The sequence below is a fragment of the Typopeltis vanoorti genome, chromosome 11, assembly GCF_054136105.1.
Source record: "Typopeltis vanoorti isolate ZY-2024b chromosome 11, IOZ_Tvanoo_1.0, whole genome shotgun sequence".
In the NCBI taxonomy this organism is placed as follows: Eukaryota; Metazoa; Arthropoda; class Arachnida; order Uropygi; family Thelyphonidae; genus Typopeltis; species Typopeltis vanoorti.
In genome coordinates, this window is record NC_143559.1 from 21,793,022 (window position 1) to 21,812,316 (window position 19,295).

At 35.1% G+C, this 19,295-nt stretch overlaps 2 protein-coding genes across 2 annotated transcripts in view; one reads left to right on the forward strand and one right to left on the reverse strand.

Moving 5' to 3' along the window:
- The window catches only part of LOC150101361 (phospholipid-transporting ATPase ABCA3-like), a 646,575-nt gene that overhangs the window by 600,095 nt on the left and 27,185 nt on the right, over positions 1-19,295 (reverse strand). The gene's annotated exons all lie outside the window — the stretch shown is intronic.
- Positions 6,646-19,295, forward strand: part of LOC150101362 (uncharacterized) — a 31,674-nt gene continuing 19,024 nt past the window's right edge. The window contains exon 1 of the mRNA XM_090400732.1: positions 6,646-6,678. Coding sequence (XP_090256858.1) covers positions 6,646-6,678 — 33 coding nt within the window. The remainder of the gene's footprint in view (positions 6,679-19,295) is intronic.

Below are 19,295 nucleotides of genomic sequence, written 5' to 3' on the forward strand. Positions count from 1 at the left end.
CCCAAGACCCCATGGAGTTGTTAAATTGTGAATGAAGCTATGTTATGTAATTTATTATTTTTCATTCACATTTAACATTGCTTATTAAATATTAATCATGACTTGTATAAAATTATTTATTATTCCTTAATTAAGAATTACTAATTAAATATTTATTTAAAACTTGACTTACTATTAATTTATAGAATAATAAAATGTATAGAATATTGTATAACCAATTATATATGATGTATCGTAAAGTGTTATTTTATATTTAACTGTATACGTAATCAAAAAGTTAAAGAAGTAGCTTAAATATTATGTTGTTCTTATTTGTGAAATATTTAATGTTATGTAATCACTGTAGTAGTAGTAAAAGAGCATACATTACATTAGCGAAATGTTTACGCTTAGTCTATTGTCATGGAGACGCACGCGTAAACAACCACGAGTGAAGACAGCGTGGCGTTCGAACGTAAAGGTGAGAGTGAAGGTCATAGGTAGAACAGTAAAGGAGAAGGAAGGTCATAAATAGATAAGACAGAGAAAGGGAGAGAAGAATTATTATTAAGCGAGGGAGGAGAGAGTTTTGCGGAACCAAGATTATGAATCCATAGGGCAGAGATTTATGAGTATAGTGTTCGGAAGTGAACCTATAAGTAGTGAAACATAAAGTTTAATGTTATAAGCAAAATCTGCTGTTGTTATGAAGAAAGGTTGATATCGTAATCAGATAAAAGGAAACTGGACAGTCAATGCGAAAATTCTGATTAGTTCTAGTTAATCTGGATTACGATTAAATTCTATGTTGCCCTAAGAAAAAGGTTATATTGATTACTTGGAGAAAAGTGAACAGGAAAAGATATTAGTACCTAATTACTGTTGTTTGGAATAGTGAAGTGCGACTTACAGTGATACAGTTTAAACTATGGAGAATATTTGTTATGTGTGTTCCGCTAATGTTAATTAAGTTAATTCATAAGTGCTCTCTCAATAATTTGATGTATTGAAGAATTTGTCTGGTAAGAGTAGTTGTATAAGTTTCTCTATTCTAGCATTAACTGTAATATATCTCCGATGCTCAAGATCCGGGAATATATTTGCTTTGAATATAGCTTACGTAGTTTATTGCCTGCTGTGAATATAAACATTGAGCTGATAGATTTGTGAAGACTGATTAATTGTGAAGTTGTTATATTAACTTGAGATAAGAAGATTTGTGTTTTTGAGACTGTGAATTGTATATGGAATATAGAACATAGATTTGGCATGAATGACTTAAGAAGATATATTAAGTTAATTGTATAGTTCCATTTTAAAATAGAGATCTTGTATTTGTTAACCATATCATGTATTAAATGTTTTATTTTGTTGATCTAAATATTGTGTTTGCCTGAATTCCTTATTATTGCACCGTTCATAAACATTCGAATCTTGCGGGAACCCCAAGTAAAAATGATGATAGATGATTCGGCCTAATGAGATGACTGCTAACTTAATTTAGAATTGATCCTACTATTTATATAGACTAATCTAAGAATAGGGTGGCGCAGTATAAATATAAATTTCCCTACTTTTGGATCGGTGATCACTTCGTAGTTAGTTATTTTAATTATAAAAGTGACTTGGACTAGATGGTAATTAGAACACGACAGAAAAAAGTCGTCACGACAGAGTCAAAGACTCATCTAGGAGGTCCTTTTATCATACACACAGCTCATCATACCGTGCTTTAAACACACTCAAATTCTCTGTAGACACCACACTCTCAGGCAAGGTATTCCAATCATTCACAACTCTGCATGAAAAAAACCTGTCTCTCACTCCCCTACTCACACCCTCTTTATTTCCAAGGATGACCTCTCTCCCCTGATCTCCCACTATTTTCTGTAGAATTTATTTTCTGTAGAATCCAGCATTGATTCTACAACCCCTTAATAACTTGTAAGTCTCTATCATATCTTCCCTCTTCCTCCAGTCCACCAGTCTCTGCAAGTTGCATCTTCTCAATCTTTCCTCATACTCTGCATTCCAGAGGTAAAGAAACTACCTTAGTCAGTCGCCTCTGGACCCTTTCCAACAACATCTCGTCGTCCTTCTGAAAACCAGGTGACCAAATCTGGGCACAATAGTCTATGTGGCCTAATCAAAGCCTTATACAGTAGAACAAGAATCCTCCTACTTGTATCCTCCACATCATTTCCAGAAGCCTTTGTGTTGTCTTCACAAATTTGGCTATGTGAACCCTAAATTTTAGATCCTTATACACTATCATCCCCAGATCTCTTATTTCCTCCGCTTCTGACAAAATATCCTCACCAAGCATAAATTCTGCATCCCATTTTTTTTTCCAAATTTTAAAACCTTACATTTTGCAACATTAAACTCGCATTCCCATTCCCGTGCCCAATCACTCAATTTATTCAAGTCTTCTTGTGAGGCCAGAGCATCTTATCTACTCTTCATGGTTCGTTGCAACTTTGCATCATCTGCAAACAACTGAATACCTCTATCCAAATCTTCACCAATATCATTAATATACAAGTTAAACAGCAATGGCCCTAAAATAGATCCCTGAGACACACCACTAGTAATTTTCCTTCTCCTGGATATCGCTCCCCCATTCACAACTTGTTGATAACTATCAGATAGCCAGTCTCCAATCTAATGCACCAATCTAATACCTAACCTAATCCACTCCAGTTTGAATATCAACTCATCATGTGCTAATCTATCAAAAGCCTTTGCAAAATCTAAGTATATTACTGTGTATCCTTCTCCTCTATCCATGGAAGCAGTCTCCTTATTGTAATAAGCAAGTAGATTACTAAAACATGACCTCCCGTTAGCAAATCATGCTGTGGATCAAAGATAATACCATTGTTGTCAACCCAATTCGGAATCCTAGTTCTCACAAGCCTCTTAACTACAACACCGGACACACAGATAGGCCTATAGTTTGATGCTTGAGTTCAATCACCTCCTTTATGAAGTGGCACAATCTTGGCCTCCTTCCACTCCTTAGGAACTTGACCCAGTGCAAGACTCATATTAAAAAAATATGTCAAGGCAGGTGTCAACTCCCTGGCACATTCCTTCAGAATACGTGGTGATATATTATCAAGTCCCACAGCCTTATTTACATTTAATTTGCTCAACTTCCCATACACCTATTGCTCACTTATTGTCAGTCTCTCTTCCCAATCATCAACTGCTCTTAATCTCTCCCTGAAGTCATATGCACAAGATTCAAAAACCTTTATGAACTGCTCATTAAGTATCTCCACCACACCTTCTGCAACAGATGTCATTATACCATTTTCTCCAATCAATGTCATCCTTCCATAATCATTCTTTCTTTTGTTGGTACATATTGAAAGAACTTCTTAGGATTCCTTTTGGCTTCATTAGCTAACTGCTGTTCATACCTCTCTTTAGCTACTTTCACCAACCAAGTCACCCTCCTTGCCTTGTCTTTGTATTCCTCATGGAATTGGTTATTTCCATTTCTCTTATGCTGCCTTCTTAATGCCCTTTTTCTCTGTATCACATGCTTAATCTCTTTATTGATCCATTTCACACCTACCTTATTTAACCTTCTCACCCTTGGAATACATATACATATTGCATCTACTAGATAGTTTTTGAAAATCCCCCAATTGATATCTTTTCCAGCTAACTGCTCATTCCATGCTACACCTGCAAGTTGTCTCTTGAGCTCTTCACAATCACCCCTTGTAGTTCCATATATACCCTTTTCTTACAGAGATCCTCACACTGCTGGCAGCCACCCAGGTAATCACCTCATGGTCACTCTCACCAATTCGTGGATGATTTGACACTTCATTTATAATTACATCCTCTGATGAGCTTACCAAATCCAAGACTCTCTATCCTCGTGTGTCCTCTGTTACATACTGTCTGAGGTTGTTATGCCTTAAAAAAATCAAGAAATTCATTTTCTTTACTTCCAGTTGCTATCTCATCATTCCAGTCTATATTGCCATAATTAAAATCACTCATAATGATCCCTCTTTTCTTATTTGTGGGCTAATTTGATTATACATTTCATAGTCACTACCATCCACATTTCCTGGTCAATAACAACATTGAACCAAGTATTTCATTCCATAATGAAGTAATTACATCGAAAAATTGATAAACGAAACAAATCAGTGACAGCCCTGTGGCAAATAACACTGACCAGGAAAGTAAGGAATCAGGAATTCATATTCATACTTGAAGTAGAAAAAGCTATCAGAAGCCTGAAATGTGGAAATCAACTGGAGCAAATGATATTCAACCAGAAATGCTCAAGTATGGAGGTAGAGAAGTATTACATTATCTGCACTGCATAGTTCAGAAGTCCTGGACAGAGAAACAAATTCCAGATGATTGGAGTAGAGCTCTTAGAGTACCCCTATATTAAAAGGGAAATAAAACTAAATGTGAGAATTACACAGGTATTTCCCTACTGATTATTCCTGCTAAATATATGCAAGTATAATTCAGAAATGGTTGAGGATTGTGGAAGGGAAACATGCTGAAGAAGAAGCTCAATTCAGGCCAAATGGAGGCTGTCAGGATCAGATTTTCACTTTACAACAAACAGTTGAGAAATCGTGGGAATATAACAAAATCTGTATTTAAGTTTTGTAGATCTGGAAAAGGCATATGACAAGGTGCCAAGAGAGAAGCTATTCAAAATGCCACAATTGTATGGTGTCAGTGGGGCATTATATCAAGCAATACTTAGTCTTTATTTGAGTTGTAAGTCGGCAGTTAGAACTGAAGGAAGTATAAGAAGATGGTTTAATGTTAAATCTGGTGTCAGAGAAGGATGAACATTATCCACTCTCTTATTATCTATTCATTATCTATAAGTATCACATTAAGAAGGAAAGTGGCATTCAACCTGATACCAAAATTGGAGATGGTAATGTCAGCTCTTTGTTTTATGCAGATGATGTTATACCTCTAAATAAATCCGTTACGAGTCTGCAAGATTCCCTGACTAAACTGAATAACTCTTGTAATAGATATGACATGAAGGTCAGCAATAACAAGTCGAAAACAATGAAAATAGGCAAAGCATTGAAATTATCAACTGAACTGATATTTTCAATGCTTTGAATGGAGAATCTGTAAAACATTTCAGCTACTTAGGCACAATTTTTTGTGAAGATGATAAATTAAATATGAAAATAGACAATAGAATCAACAAACCTGGTATGGTGGAAAGAGATTAATTTTTCAAAAGGCTAAGTTAGCTGTATACAAGACAGTGTTCGAACCAATTTTAACTTATGGATCTGAGAGCTGGGTTAGAAGTAAAAGACTTGACCAAAGACTAGAAACTGCACATATGAGAGTCCTGAAAAGGATTAGTGGCATGAACAGATGACATCAATGGCAATATCATATTAAAAAACAAGGATATCAGGAAAGAACATGACATTGTCAGCATCCAGGAATGTAGTGTGTTAGCAGAGCTAATCTCAGGTGGTATGGGTACTTAAACAGAATGAGAGAGGAAAGATTAGCAAAACAAGTGTTCTCTGCCAGGTTGGCAGGAAAAAGACTCAGAGGAAGACCAACAAATAAGTGGACTGATATGGTAAAAAGTGCCTTAGAAGATAGAAATATAAGATCCGATAATGTTGGAGTCTTGACAGGTAACAGATTGATTTGGAGGAAAATTCTAGATATGAAGTTAGTAATGATGTAAATTTTTCATGTAGCTATCATATCCTCTTGAGAGTACATGTCAGAAATTTGATGATGACGACGACATGTAAAATTTAATTAAATTCCATCCAGCCAGTGAATTAAGAATAATTGATCTAACTGAAATGAAATCAGAACCAAACAGGACATCATAAATTCAAAACTGTTATTTAAATTTGAGTGAGAGTTTATTTTTCACTAGGTTAGACTATAATAAATTTAGTTTAATCCTTTATCTCAGTGAGAGCAAACAAAGTTTGCACCTGAAAATATCTTCAGGACTGAATATAGTGTTGTCCTATCTTACCTGGGTAAGTAGTACAACACCAGGCAACTTGTAGCAAAGGTGGAGCAAGATACCAACACTCCTATCCCAGTATCTCCCAATAAGATGGGAGATACCAGGATGTATCTAACAGGAATATCGATATTATCAATAATATCGATATTCTAACGGGAATAGAAATGGAAGGATACAGCATTTTTCATGAGAATAGAAAGGACAAGAAGGAAGGGGGAGTGCTGCTAATGATAGCAGAGGAATTATGTCCACATAAGGTAGACATGAAGGAGGGAAATACTGGCTATGATTATGAGGCAGTGTGGTCTAAAGTGGAGGTTGAAAGGAAGAAATATTTAGTTGGATGTTGCTATAGGCCAGGGAATGTGGAGGATGGTGATGAAAAATTTATAAACAACTTAAATTAGTAAACAAAGGAAGGGTAATTATTATGGGAAACTTTAATTGTGGCCGTATAGACTGGAATAAAGAGATAGCATTTGGGAATAATGAAAATTAATTTCTCAAGTTCTTGTAAGATAACTATCTCAGGCAAGAACTCGATAAATTAATTTTCCTTTTTCCTTATTTTTAGATATGTGGCAAGTAGAAGGTAGAATGATCATGGTAAGATAAAGTTAAGGGATGCAAGTGGTAGAATGGTAACTGCTGCTGCAGAAGACGTTGTTAAGGTATTCAGTGATCAATTTATAAGGGTTTTCATCTTGATCGGGGGGGGGGGAATCATGACAAAATGAAGTGTAAAGGACATAGGAGAGGGTAACTTAATTGTGAGTGAGCAGGAGATATTTGAGGAAATAAATAAACTTTATGTCAATAAGGCAACAGGTTTGATTATATATTACCATGCATCTTAAGAGAATGTTCCAGGGAATTGGCAGTAGCATTGGCATGCCTGCTTAATAAGATTCTTGTAACATCACAGGTTCCAAGGGAGTAGTAGGAGGGTAAAATTGTTCCACTACATAAAAGTGGTGATAAGGCTGCATCTTCAAATTATAGGCCAACTGTATATATGGAGTTGCTGTGATGGTACTGGAGAGATTGGGGAGAAGTAGGAAGCAGAAATGAGTCGATATTAGATAACAGAATCCCATCTGTTTCAATTTTTTGAAGTATTCTCTGTGGTTATCAGCATGGGTTTGTTAAAGGGTGAGCATGTTTCACTAACTTACTGGTGTACTATAACAAGGTGACAAATTCCTGCCTACACATTCTCTCACCTCCTCTTGGAGGTGAGAGAATGTGTAGGCAGGAAGGTAATGGGATGATCAGGGATCAAAAGGAAACAGATGGAATTGCAAAGGGTTCTAAAATGAAGAAGCAGAAAGGGAAATGGCCCCAGTCCAGCATTGAGAGATCACATTGAGTGAGTGGTATCAGTGGAACGAGCTGTAGATCCAGAAATGAGTTGTTGTGTTTGTATACCAATGCTAGAAGTATAAGAAACAAGGCAGATGAAATGGTTGCACTAATTGCGTCGGTGCACCCAGAGATGGTCGGAATAAGTGAGACATGGTTAGATGAGGATGACATCCTGACAGGAATAGAGATAGAAAGGTATGATGTGTTTCGTGAGGATAGAAGGGGTAAAAAGGGAGGGGGAGTGCTATTGATGATAGAGAAAGAGTTATGTCCATACAAGGTAGAGATGCAAGAGGGAAATGGGGCCAGTGGTTTTGAGGCAGTATGGTGTGAGATAGAGGTGAATAGAATCAAATACTCGGTGGGATGTTGTTATAGACCTGGTAATGTGGATGGTGGTGATAGTGAAATGTATAGTCAAATAAGCCAAGCAAATAAGAAAAGGGTAATCATTATGGGTGATTTTAATTATGGCAATATAGACTGGAATGAAGAGATAGCAACTGGAAGTAAAGAAAATGAGTTTCTTGAGTTTTTAAGGGATAACTACCTCAGACAGTATGTAACAGAGGGCACAAGAGGATTAAGGGTCTTGGATTTGGTCATCTCATCGGAGGATGTAATTATCAATGAGATATCAAATCATCCACCAATTGGTGAAAGTGACCATGAGGTGATTACTTGGGTGGTTGCCAGCAGTGCAAGGACCCCTGTGAAAAGAGGGTATATGTGGAACTACAAGGGGGGGTGATTATGAAGAGCTCAGGAGACAGCTTGCAGGTTTAGCATGGAATGAGGAGTTAGCTGGAAAAGAGATCAATACAGCTTGGGAGATTTTCAAAAAATATTTAGTGGATGCAATGTCTAAATGTATACCACGGGTGAGAAGGTTAAATAAGTTAGGTGTGAGATGGATGAATAAAGAGATTAATCATGCAATACAGAGAAAAAGGGCATTGTGGAGGCAGCATAAGAGAAGTGGAAGTAACCAATTTCATGAGTTCTACAAAGACCAGGCAAGGAGAGTGACTTGGTTGGTGAGAGTAGCTAAAGAGAGGTATGAACAGCAGTTAGCTAATGAAGCTAAAAAGAATCCTAGGGAGTTCTTTCGATATGTAGCCAGCAAAAGAAAGAATGATCATGGAAGGATGACATTGATTGGAGGAAATGGTATAAAGACAGCTGTTGCAGAATGTGTGGTGGAGATACTTAATGAGCAGTTCATAAAGATCTTTCAATCTTGTGAATGTGACTTCATGGAGAGATTAAGAGCAGTTGATGATGGGGAGGAGAGACTGACTGTAAGTGAGCAAATGGTGTTTGGGGAGTTGAGTAAACTAGATGTAAATAAGGCTGTGGGACTTGATAATATATCACCGCGTATTCTGAAGGAATGTGCCAGAGAGTTGACACCTGCCTTGACGTATTTTTTTAATAAGAGTCTTGCACTTGGTCAAGTCCCTAAAGAGTGGAAGGAGGGCAAGATTGTGCCACTTCATAAAGGAGGTGATCGAACTCAAGCATCAAACTATATGGCTATCTGTGTGTCAGGTGTTGTGGTTAAGTTGTTGGAGAAGCTTGTGAGAACTAGGATCCAGAGTTGGGTTGACAACAATGGTATAATCTTTGATGGACAGCATGGATTTGCTAAAGAGAGGTCGTGGTTTAGTAATCTACTTACTTATTACAATAAAGTGACTGCTTCCTTGGACAGAGGAGAAGGATACACAGTAATATACTTGGATTTTGCAAAAGCTTTTGATAGAGTACCTCATGATAAGTTGACAGTCAAACTAGAGCAGATGGGGTTGGATATTAGATTAGTGCATTGGATTGGAGACTGGCTATCTGATAGGTATCAACAAGTTGTGTATGGGGGTGCAATATCCAGGAAAAGGAAAGTCACTAGTGGAGTGCCTCAAGGATCTGTTTTAGGGCCATTACTATTTAACTTGTATATTAATGATATTGGCGAAGATTTGAATGGAGATATTCAGTTGTTTGCAGATGATGCAAAGTTGGGACGAACCATAAAGAGTAGTGAAGATGTTGTGGCCTTGCAAGAAGACTTGAATAAATTGAGTGATTGGGCAAGCAAATGGGGATGCGAGTTCAATGTTGCAAAATGTAAGGTTTTAAAATTTGGAAAACAAAGATGGGATGCAGAATTTATGCTTGGTGAGAATATATTGTTGGAAGTAGAGGAAATAAGAGATCTTGGAGTGATAGTGGATAAGGATCTAAAATTTAGGGGACACATCGCCAAAATTGTGAAGACAACACAAAGACTTCTGGGAATGATGAGGAGGACACTGACGTGTAGAAGTAGGGAGATTCTTGTTCCATTGTATAAGGCTTTGATTAGGCCACACATGGACTATTGTGCCCAGATTTGGTCACCTGGTTTTCAGAAGGATGAAGAGATGTTGGAAAGGGTCCAAAGGCGACTGACTAAGGTAGTTTCTGACCTCTGGAATGTCGAGTATGAGGAAAGATTGAAAAGATGTAATTTGCAGAGTCTAGTGGAGAGAAGGAAGAGGGGAGATATGATAGAGACCTACAAGTTGGTAAGGGATTGTTATAGGATCAATGGTGGAGAAGTTCTACAGAGAATAGTGGGAGATCAGGGGAGAACCAGAGGTCATACCTGGAAACTGTATAAAGAGGGTGTGAGTAGGGGAGTGAGAGGCAGGTTTTTTTCGTGCAGAGTTGTGAATGATTGGAATGCCTTGCCTGAGAGTGTGGTGTCTGCAAGGAGTTTGAATGTGTTCAAGGAACGGTATGATGACATGTGTGTGAGATAAAAGGACCTCCTAGATGAGTCTTTGACTCCATGAGGTCTTGTTTAATAATAATAAGAAGAACAATAATAATAAATACCTTGGACAGGAGAGATGCATATACAGTGGTGCACTTGGATTTTTCAAAGGCTTTTGATAGACTGCCACACGACAAACTTAAATAAACTGAAACAGATGGGACTGGATAACAGACTTCTGAGTTGGATTAGTGATTGGCTGTCAGATTGATATCAGAAAGTTGTATATAGGGGTGCAGTATCCCAAATGAGGAAGGTCACTAGCAGCGTACCACAGGGGCCAGTTTTGAGAATTATTGTTCAATTTTATGTTAATGATATTGGGATGGGTAACTAGTGATATGAAGCTCTTTGCAGATGATGCAAAATTGGAGAGAAATATACAGACTCAAGCAGATGTTATGACCTTACAAGAGAACTTGAGTAGATTGCATGAATGGGCAAGTAAGTGGAACAGTTAGTTCAATGTTGCAAAGTGTAATGTTTTGTGATTTGGTAAGCAATGATGGGATACAAAGTATACACTTGGTGTTGAAACTTAAAAGGTAGTAGAGTAGAGTAGATGAGTATTGTGTGCAGTAGTGTGTACCTCCTACAATGAGTCTGTGACTGATTCCATGGAGGTCAGATGATAATAATAATTTTGTCCACTAGAATACACACACTAAATCATGTTGCAGGAGAACTTATATAACTAATGATAAGTTCAGTATTACAATTAAAAATATTTCAGAATATTTAGTTTACACTCTTAACATTTTCCATAGAGTTCAATAAAGAAAATTTTCTTTACTCACTGTTTCTTGGTTACATTACATCAAAATAGCTGGTCATGCAAAAGAGTTTTTAGAGCAGATACCATGGTAAACATAGCTCCATACATTTGATATTGTATTAGTCTGGAAATGACACCATGCCTGCCTAACTTTTTGTGTATTCTTTTGTCACCAAATACACACAAACAGTTTTCGTAAAATGTTCATAAATGTCCCAAAATAAAGAATCTTTATTGAATTGGATAAAATCTTGAAAGTCTAATTTTACCATTGATGAATTTAAATGATTAGCGATAATTTTCCCCATGATACGCATAGCTGGTATTTCAGTTTCCAAAAATAGTAAATGATTATCAATGTTGTACATTTTTGGTGAAAATCTCTCAGCTTCTTCACAACTAATAGAGAAAACTTTACTTCCATCAGCTCCTGTATCATTAGTTCCCCATCTTGGCATTTCAAAATATAACACTCACCGAGGTCCATTTCGTAGTCAACTCTTCTTTGCAAGTAGCCGAGGATATCCGACCACTTCCTGCATAACTTTTCCCTAGTGTTCCTGGATAAATACATCACAAAGTATGTGTCTTCTAAAATAATAATCGGTTTCCATCCTTTTAGAGCTATGTGAAGAGTTTTGTCTCGTGCTATTGTCCTGAAAAAAGAAAATTTCGATGACTTTTGTGGCTCACCCATTATTTTACTTTACTTTACTGGACACAAAACACCACAACACAATACTATAGCTGCACTGGATGAACAAATTGCCGTAACTGCAAAGACACTTGACTCGTTTGTTTTTCCTTATAGTACTGTTTACCTGACCCTTAACCTGACCGTTCCTTCCAAAATGAAACTTTCACACAGATGACTCAAAGACACGATTCTACATGCTGTTGGATATGATGTTGATGTGATTATCTTACTTTGTGTCATCATTGGGCAAACCTTATCTCTGTGGCTCGAAGGGTATTCTATATTATTTGTCCTTATTATGTTAAGTATTTTAACCTCAAACAGCGTTTCTGATATTAGACCATGTGACTAGTTCTCTCACTCATATGTCCGAAATTGTTGGGATAGGAAAAAAAAATAGCATTAGGTGAAGGAAGTGAAAGGGTAGTCAAGTCTTCCCTGCAATGCTCCCCATCCTATCCCCTAAAACAAAAAGGTTTTTTTTTCCCTCCAAAGTTATCAATATCAGTTGGAGGTGAAAAGATATCTGCAAATAATGAGCTCGCTCATCTCCACTAGGCTGAGCGGACATCTTCTGGAGGGGGGGTGAGGGGAGTTAGGGGATAGGGTGGGGTAGCATTGCAAGGAAGACCCCTGTCCACCTCTTGACTACCCTTTCACTTCCACCACCTTATGCTTTTTTTCCCCAACCCAACAATTTCAGTATGAGTGAGAAAACTAGTCACATGGTCTAACAGCAAAAACGCTGTTTGAGGATAAAATACTTAACATAATAAGGACAAATAATATATAATACCCTTCGAGCCACAGAGATAAGGTTTGCTCAATGATGTCACAAAGTAAGATAATCTCACATCAATGCTATGCGTATCATGGGGAAAATTATTGCTAATCATTTAAATTCATCAATGGTAAAATTAGACTTTCAAGATTTTATCCAATTCAATAAAGATTCTTAATTTTGGGACATTTATGAACATTTTACGAAAACTGTTTGTGTGTATTTGGTGACAGAAGAATACATAAAAAGTTAGGCAAGCATGGTGTCATTTCCAGACTAACACAATGTGAAATGTATGGAGCTGTGCTTACCATGGTATCTGCTCTAAAAACTCTTTTGCATGACCAGCTATTTTTATCTAATGTAGCCAAGAAACAGTGAGTAACAAAAATGTTCTTTATTGAACTCTTTGGAAAATGTTAAGAGTGTAAACTAAATATTCTGAAATATTTTTAGCTAATTACATGTTTCAAATTTTTCTGTGAATATACTTGTAAATAGTATTTCAGCAAAATAAAATATGTATTTGTAAACTTAAATGAACAAAGATGTGTGCTTTTGTTGTAGTGTTTTTCCACAGTGATTTTTTACTCAGTTATTCTGATTACAAGTTGATATTTAAATCCATAACTTTTTACCTTAATGCAATTCTGTTTAATTATTGTAAAAAAAATCACTACTGTGAAATTAATGCCAGGAATGGGGGAAAAAAGTGGTGAAAACTGATATCCATGTAATTGATTATTTTAGAAATTGTCTAATGCTACCTATTGGCATTGTTCGAGTTATCTGTAAACATTTTGTTCACATAATCGAAAATCCCAACTGTTAGAATTTGGTGGTTTTACAGAGAGACAGCAGATAATTTAACCCAAAAACATGACTTAAACTCTTAAAGTTTGGTATAGAAAAAAGGTCTGTACTGACCAGATAACACAAATACAAATTTTACCTTTCCCCACACAAAGTAAGATAAAAACACAACAACAGTATATCCAGCAGCATGCGAAAACATGTCGTTGAGTCATCTGCGCAAAAGGTTCATTTTTGAAGAAACATTCAGGATAGGATTGGTAAGGTAAACAGTACTATAAGGAAAAACAATGAAGTTGAGTGACTTTGGACATAAGATAATCGTTCATCCACTGCAGTTACTGTATTGTGTTTTGATATTTTGTGTCCAGTAATGTAAAAATAATGGGTGAGCCACAAAATTCTTTGAAAGGTTCTTTGTGAAAAGTTCCAATTGTTTAGAATTCTGTAACAGAAATTTAACATAAAAGATCAGAGCTAATAATCAATGAATTAATAATAATTAACTATTTATTTGTGGTGCCATATGAAAAAATATAAGAATGAAGGAAAACAAATATGAAAAATTGATAGCAGGTGAAAAATACGAATTTTCAGTTATCATTGGTATAATTGATTGTCAATTTCTTTTGAATAAGACTTCAATTTTATTTCCTAAAGAAATTTGTATTTCTGATGGAATTATTTTAAGATATGCATTAACAAAATCTCCTTGTAGTTGGAACGAATTACCTGAAAGAGTTAAAAAACAGAATTCTTGGTTAATAAAATATAACCATCAGCTGAAGTGGGAAATTGGTTCACTATCTCTGGACAAACTAAGAAATCGAATGATAGAATCAACATGCAAATATCAAATACTGCTCGCCAAAGAAAGAGAAAAATCAAAAACATTAACAAGGTTAATAGGGAGACCTGTTCTTGATTTAAATGAAATTGGATGCCCAAAATGAGAAAACATAACGTGTACTTTTAAATGATTTCAGAAACATAGCGAACGTTTCTGTGCTTTTAATGATGCTCAAAAATATATGTATTGGTTTCAAAAAAATAAAAATGTGACCCTTAATACAGTAATAAATTCCCAATGATCACAAATGAAGAAACTTTCAGATGAGAGTCACATTGTCGAAAACCACATGATGCAAATTCTGCAACCATGGGAAGAAGCTGCGCAAAATTAACAATAAGCAGATTAAGGGCCAAAAAATAAGATTGTATTTTTCACTTTATTTATTTTCTGTATGTTAGATTCAGTAAATTCAATAGTAAATAATATTTCACTCAAATAAAATGTAAATTAAAATGAACAAAAGGGTGTCGTTGATGTGTTATACAAATTTAAGTAAGATCTTTTTTTTTTGAAAATCGACTCAGTGAATTAAAAGTCTTATTTGTTCATGCAAGCCCTGAAATATTTCAAGAAATTGTTTCAACTCTTGGAAGCAAAAGGAATCGGGTATTGAATTAATAGCCTGAATTTCAGTGGAGAATATTTCACCTGGAAAGTGACAATTTTGTTATTATATCTGCAGATACCTCCAACAGACTAGAAAAAACAGAAGTACTTAAAGTATGACTCTTAGAATTTGGTTATTTTAGAGAGATGTTAGATATTTTAACCCAACATTACTAAAACTCTTAAAAGATTGCTGTAGAAAAAAAGGTATCATAGTGTGCAGATAAAATCAAGTCACTTGAATGAGAGTAGAAACTTATTTCGCAACATTACCACCCATACATTCTAGTGTTGGGGGAATTATAAACAGAGACCAAAGAAAATAACGGAATTGTAGTTTTGTGAATAAAGTCCAAATGAACTGAAAAGTGACAATTTTGTTACTACATCTGTAGATACCTTCACCAGACTAGAAAGAAACAGTCGTACCAACTTCTAACAATACGACTGTTAGAATTTGGTTATTTACAGAGAGACATTAGATATTTTAACCCATCAAGTTACTAAAACTCTTAAAAAGTTTGTTGTAGAAAATAAAAAAGGTATTGTAGCATGCAGATAACAAGTGAATCAACATGCATATATCAAATAATACTCGTCATTGGAAGAGAAAAATCAAAACATTAACGAACTTAATAGCCAGACCCATTCTTCATTTAAATGATACCAAATGATGAAAATAATATGGGTAGGAATTTCAAAACTTTGAAAAGCTGATGAATTTCTTGCTTGCTGTGATCATAAATATTTATTTGAAGGTAAACATTTTATTTTTCTTTACAATTTTTCTTTCTTTCTCCCTTTCTTTCTTTCTTTGTTTTTTTTTATGGTTGACAAAAAAAAACAAAGTTTAATGTCTTAAATTTTTGTTTAGTTAGGAATGCAAAAAAACCTTGTTTGTCTCATTTTCGTTACTTAACTTACTAATGCTAAAGAAAGAAAAAAAAATTTCAGTTACCTAAGTAAGTTCAGAGCTTTGGAATTAAAGTGCGACTGTTAGCATTAGGTGATTTAATATTTGAGCATTTATAAAATATGCATTTGTAACTTAATGAACAAAGATGTGTGCTGTTGTTGCGTTAATTCACATACAATTTATTTATTAATTTTGCTCAGTTATTCTGTTAGAATATGTAGGGACTGAATTTAAAAGTAAAATAGGGGAAATACAACCAACCAGCATAGCGAATGGTAATGACACAGTTTAGGATAACACATTTGAAAAATTTACAGTGAAGAAATTCAGACAATTTATTTATTGATTGGTTTAAAAAAAAAAAAAAAAAAAAGTTTGTGTGTTGTAGTGTAATAGAAATTAGCAAACTATATTACAGAGCAAATATTCATTTGAAATAATAAGAAATAACTATTTATTTATTTGTGGTGGCAACAAGAAAACGCTAATATCCATTAGCGTTTTCAACAAGAATAACTGAGTAACATAAATAAATGATATTTATTTATGTTACTCAGTTATTCTGGTTATAATATGTAGTTAACTGAATTTTAAAAGAAAAATAGAAAAAACAACCAATCATTTGAAAAAAAAAAGAACTACATAAATAAATACATGTTGAGAGATGCAAAATTACCGATTGCTGGTGAATAATAGTCAGGAAAAGACAGTTTGAGCTTACACTCACCACCGTGGGAATATAAACATAGTATGCCCCCTATACGAAGGAATTAACAGACTACCAAACAGACAGAAAATCTAAGAGAACAAAAGTCGAATAGCTTTTCAGGTTATTTGCAGAAATTTCGTTCTTTCAAGCTTGTGTGTGTGTGTGTTGTGCTGTGGATATACGTTTTAATTCCACTAATTTTGGAATATCTATTTGCATTAAGAAGAGTCATTCTGGAAAGTCTGTAAGTAATTTAAATTATCATTAGAATTTCTAGACTACACACAAAAGTTGTTAGAAACCATTTAAGTCTTTTCATTTATTTTAATTAATTATTTTTTTTAAATGCCATTTGGTTTTTCTCTTTACTAAACTAAAAACACCATTAGCCATACATTTTGTAAAAAAGATAACATTAATTAGAAAAGTAATGAAATTTAAGATCTTAAATGCAGACAAATCAAAATATTTGGATGTTATGAATATGAGAAAAAAAAAGTGTGTTTGAGGGGACACCAGCAGATAATTAAATTATTCAGAAATGCCTGAAAACTGCCACCATCTAGTCTCTAAACTAATAATACCCATACTCATCTATTGACAAGAAAAACGTGCGTGCGTGCATGTGTGTGTGTGTGTGTGTGTGTGTGTGTGTGTGTGTGTGTGTGTGTGTGTGTGTGTGTCACCCTGGGAAATTTCCAAGATATCTTATCTCAAAAACTTCGCCCACAATTCCATAGGCAAACCAAAACATTACGTTATGTCACAGAGACATATGTTCCCCAGAAATTTCCAAAGACATAAAGTCATGATTCCTTATCTCTAAACACACCCACAATGCTATACATGAACCAAATGCACCACATGATGTCCCTCACAGAAGAGGGGGGCAGCGAAATTCCAAACATTCCAAACTGTCTTATCACTAACAATCACCCATACACAAACCATTTACTTATCCACAACTCATAACAACACACATCCACTACATGGATGTTGCTTCCCCCATTCACCCTACCCCTGTTCGGTTTAAAGTGCCACCAATCACCGCCACGAATCCTTATCCACTTATATATCTTCCTTTTCCATTCAAAACAATAACGTCACTTATTTACAACTAACAAATTATGTCACTTATCTTCATCTGATAACAACACACATCCACGTCACGATTCCTTATCTTATCTTGATCTGGTTAAAAGTGTCTCACCAATCACGACACGAATCTTTATCCACTAACATATCTTCCTTTTCCATTCAAAACAATAACGTCACTTATTTACATACAACTAACAAATTATGTCACTTATCTACATCTGATAACAATACACATCCACGACATGATTCCTTATCATATCTTGATCTTTTCAAAATGCCCCACCAATCACAACACGAATTCTTATCTCTAATCATCACCCATAATTCCATACGCGAACAAAACAAACAACGTGACTTCACACACACAGATGGTACCCATAAAAATTCCAAACATTCAAAACTCATGACATCACACACACACAATGAAGTCATCATATGAACAACAAATCACGTCACGTTTCCTTATCTTATCTTGTCTTATCTTGATCTTGTCAGAAGTGCCACCCATACTACTGACGACATAAATTTTGGCAGTAAAAATTTGGAATAGTGTACATGGAAGTAGTGTAGTATGCCATTAAAAATAACTTTGTAAAATGTTTTAAATTGGTAACTAAATTATTTCATTCTGGCGAGTGATTTTTTAAAATAATTAGCCATAAAAATGTTAGATAGAAATTTTTTTAAATATGTAACATTTATTTTTAAGATGTATATAGGCGCACTAATCGAATTTGGGTATCGAGAAAAAATGACGCACTAATCTGTAAATTAAAACTGTAAATTACAGACTAAATTATTCAGTCACGTTTGCCACTATCTTTTCTCTTTTCAACATCTAACTTATTAGTCTGCAGTAACTTTCATTGTTCTTCGTTTACGAGATCGCACTAAAAAGAGAGTAGGAAAATCAATCTTTTCGTTTCGAAAATTATCTTAGAAAATGCATTATTTCCAGTCCGAAATGCTGTATAAAAACATGGTCTCATTCATTATTGCATTGCAGTTTTAGGTAAGTAATGTCAGTCACAAGTTCTTATTTAACCAAACAACTTGAAAATTCACACTAAAGCAATCTGTTGATAAGCTATCATTATAATAAATTAAAGAGGATTTGTTGGGTGCAGTCAGTCATCACATGATTGTGTGATGACTGCACCCAACAGAGACGTTTCCTAAATGGAAAATTATCATTTCTGAAACGTTTTTTTTCCCTTCTAAAGGATTCAAAAATTTAAGTTCACAATATCAAAGAATCACTGTATAATTGCAGTAATGTCACTAGTCGAAATGAGAGTTCTTAACCATGTTAAGAACTAACCCATCAATTCAGATGGGTTTGTTCTTAACGAGGGACAAGCTGATAGTATACCCACTTTACTATAAAAGGCTGTGGATTTGAATCCGCAAGGTGACAGGCATGGATGTATATGAATGTCTATAGGTGGCATATGAAATTCATTCCCAGTGTGCACGAGACCATAATCCTACTTACTGAAACCCAAAATGGCTGGGAGGAAAAAAAAAAAAAAGTTCCATGTTTCGTATCTGGAGCAAAGTTTCCTGATTATCTAACCTTCAGGCTGTACATGATATTAATGTACTAGGTTTACAGACTTTCATGGATAGAATTTCAATAAAAAAAACTATGTATAAATTCCGTTTTCAACACATTTCTCAAAAATTACGGACTACACTGGGCTGTAGTCCTAAAAGAAATAGTGCCAGGGCTCTGGAAACAAAAATCCAGAGCACGAAGTGCGCCATTATTATTATTATTGCGACGGCCATATGGCAGAGAGAGAGATTGCCTTGTTTTCTGAAAAAAATGACAAGAGCGGCAAGCTGCTATTTTTT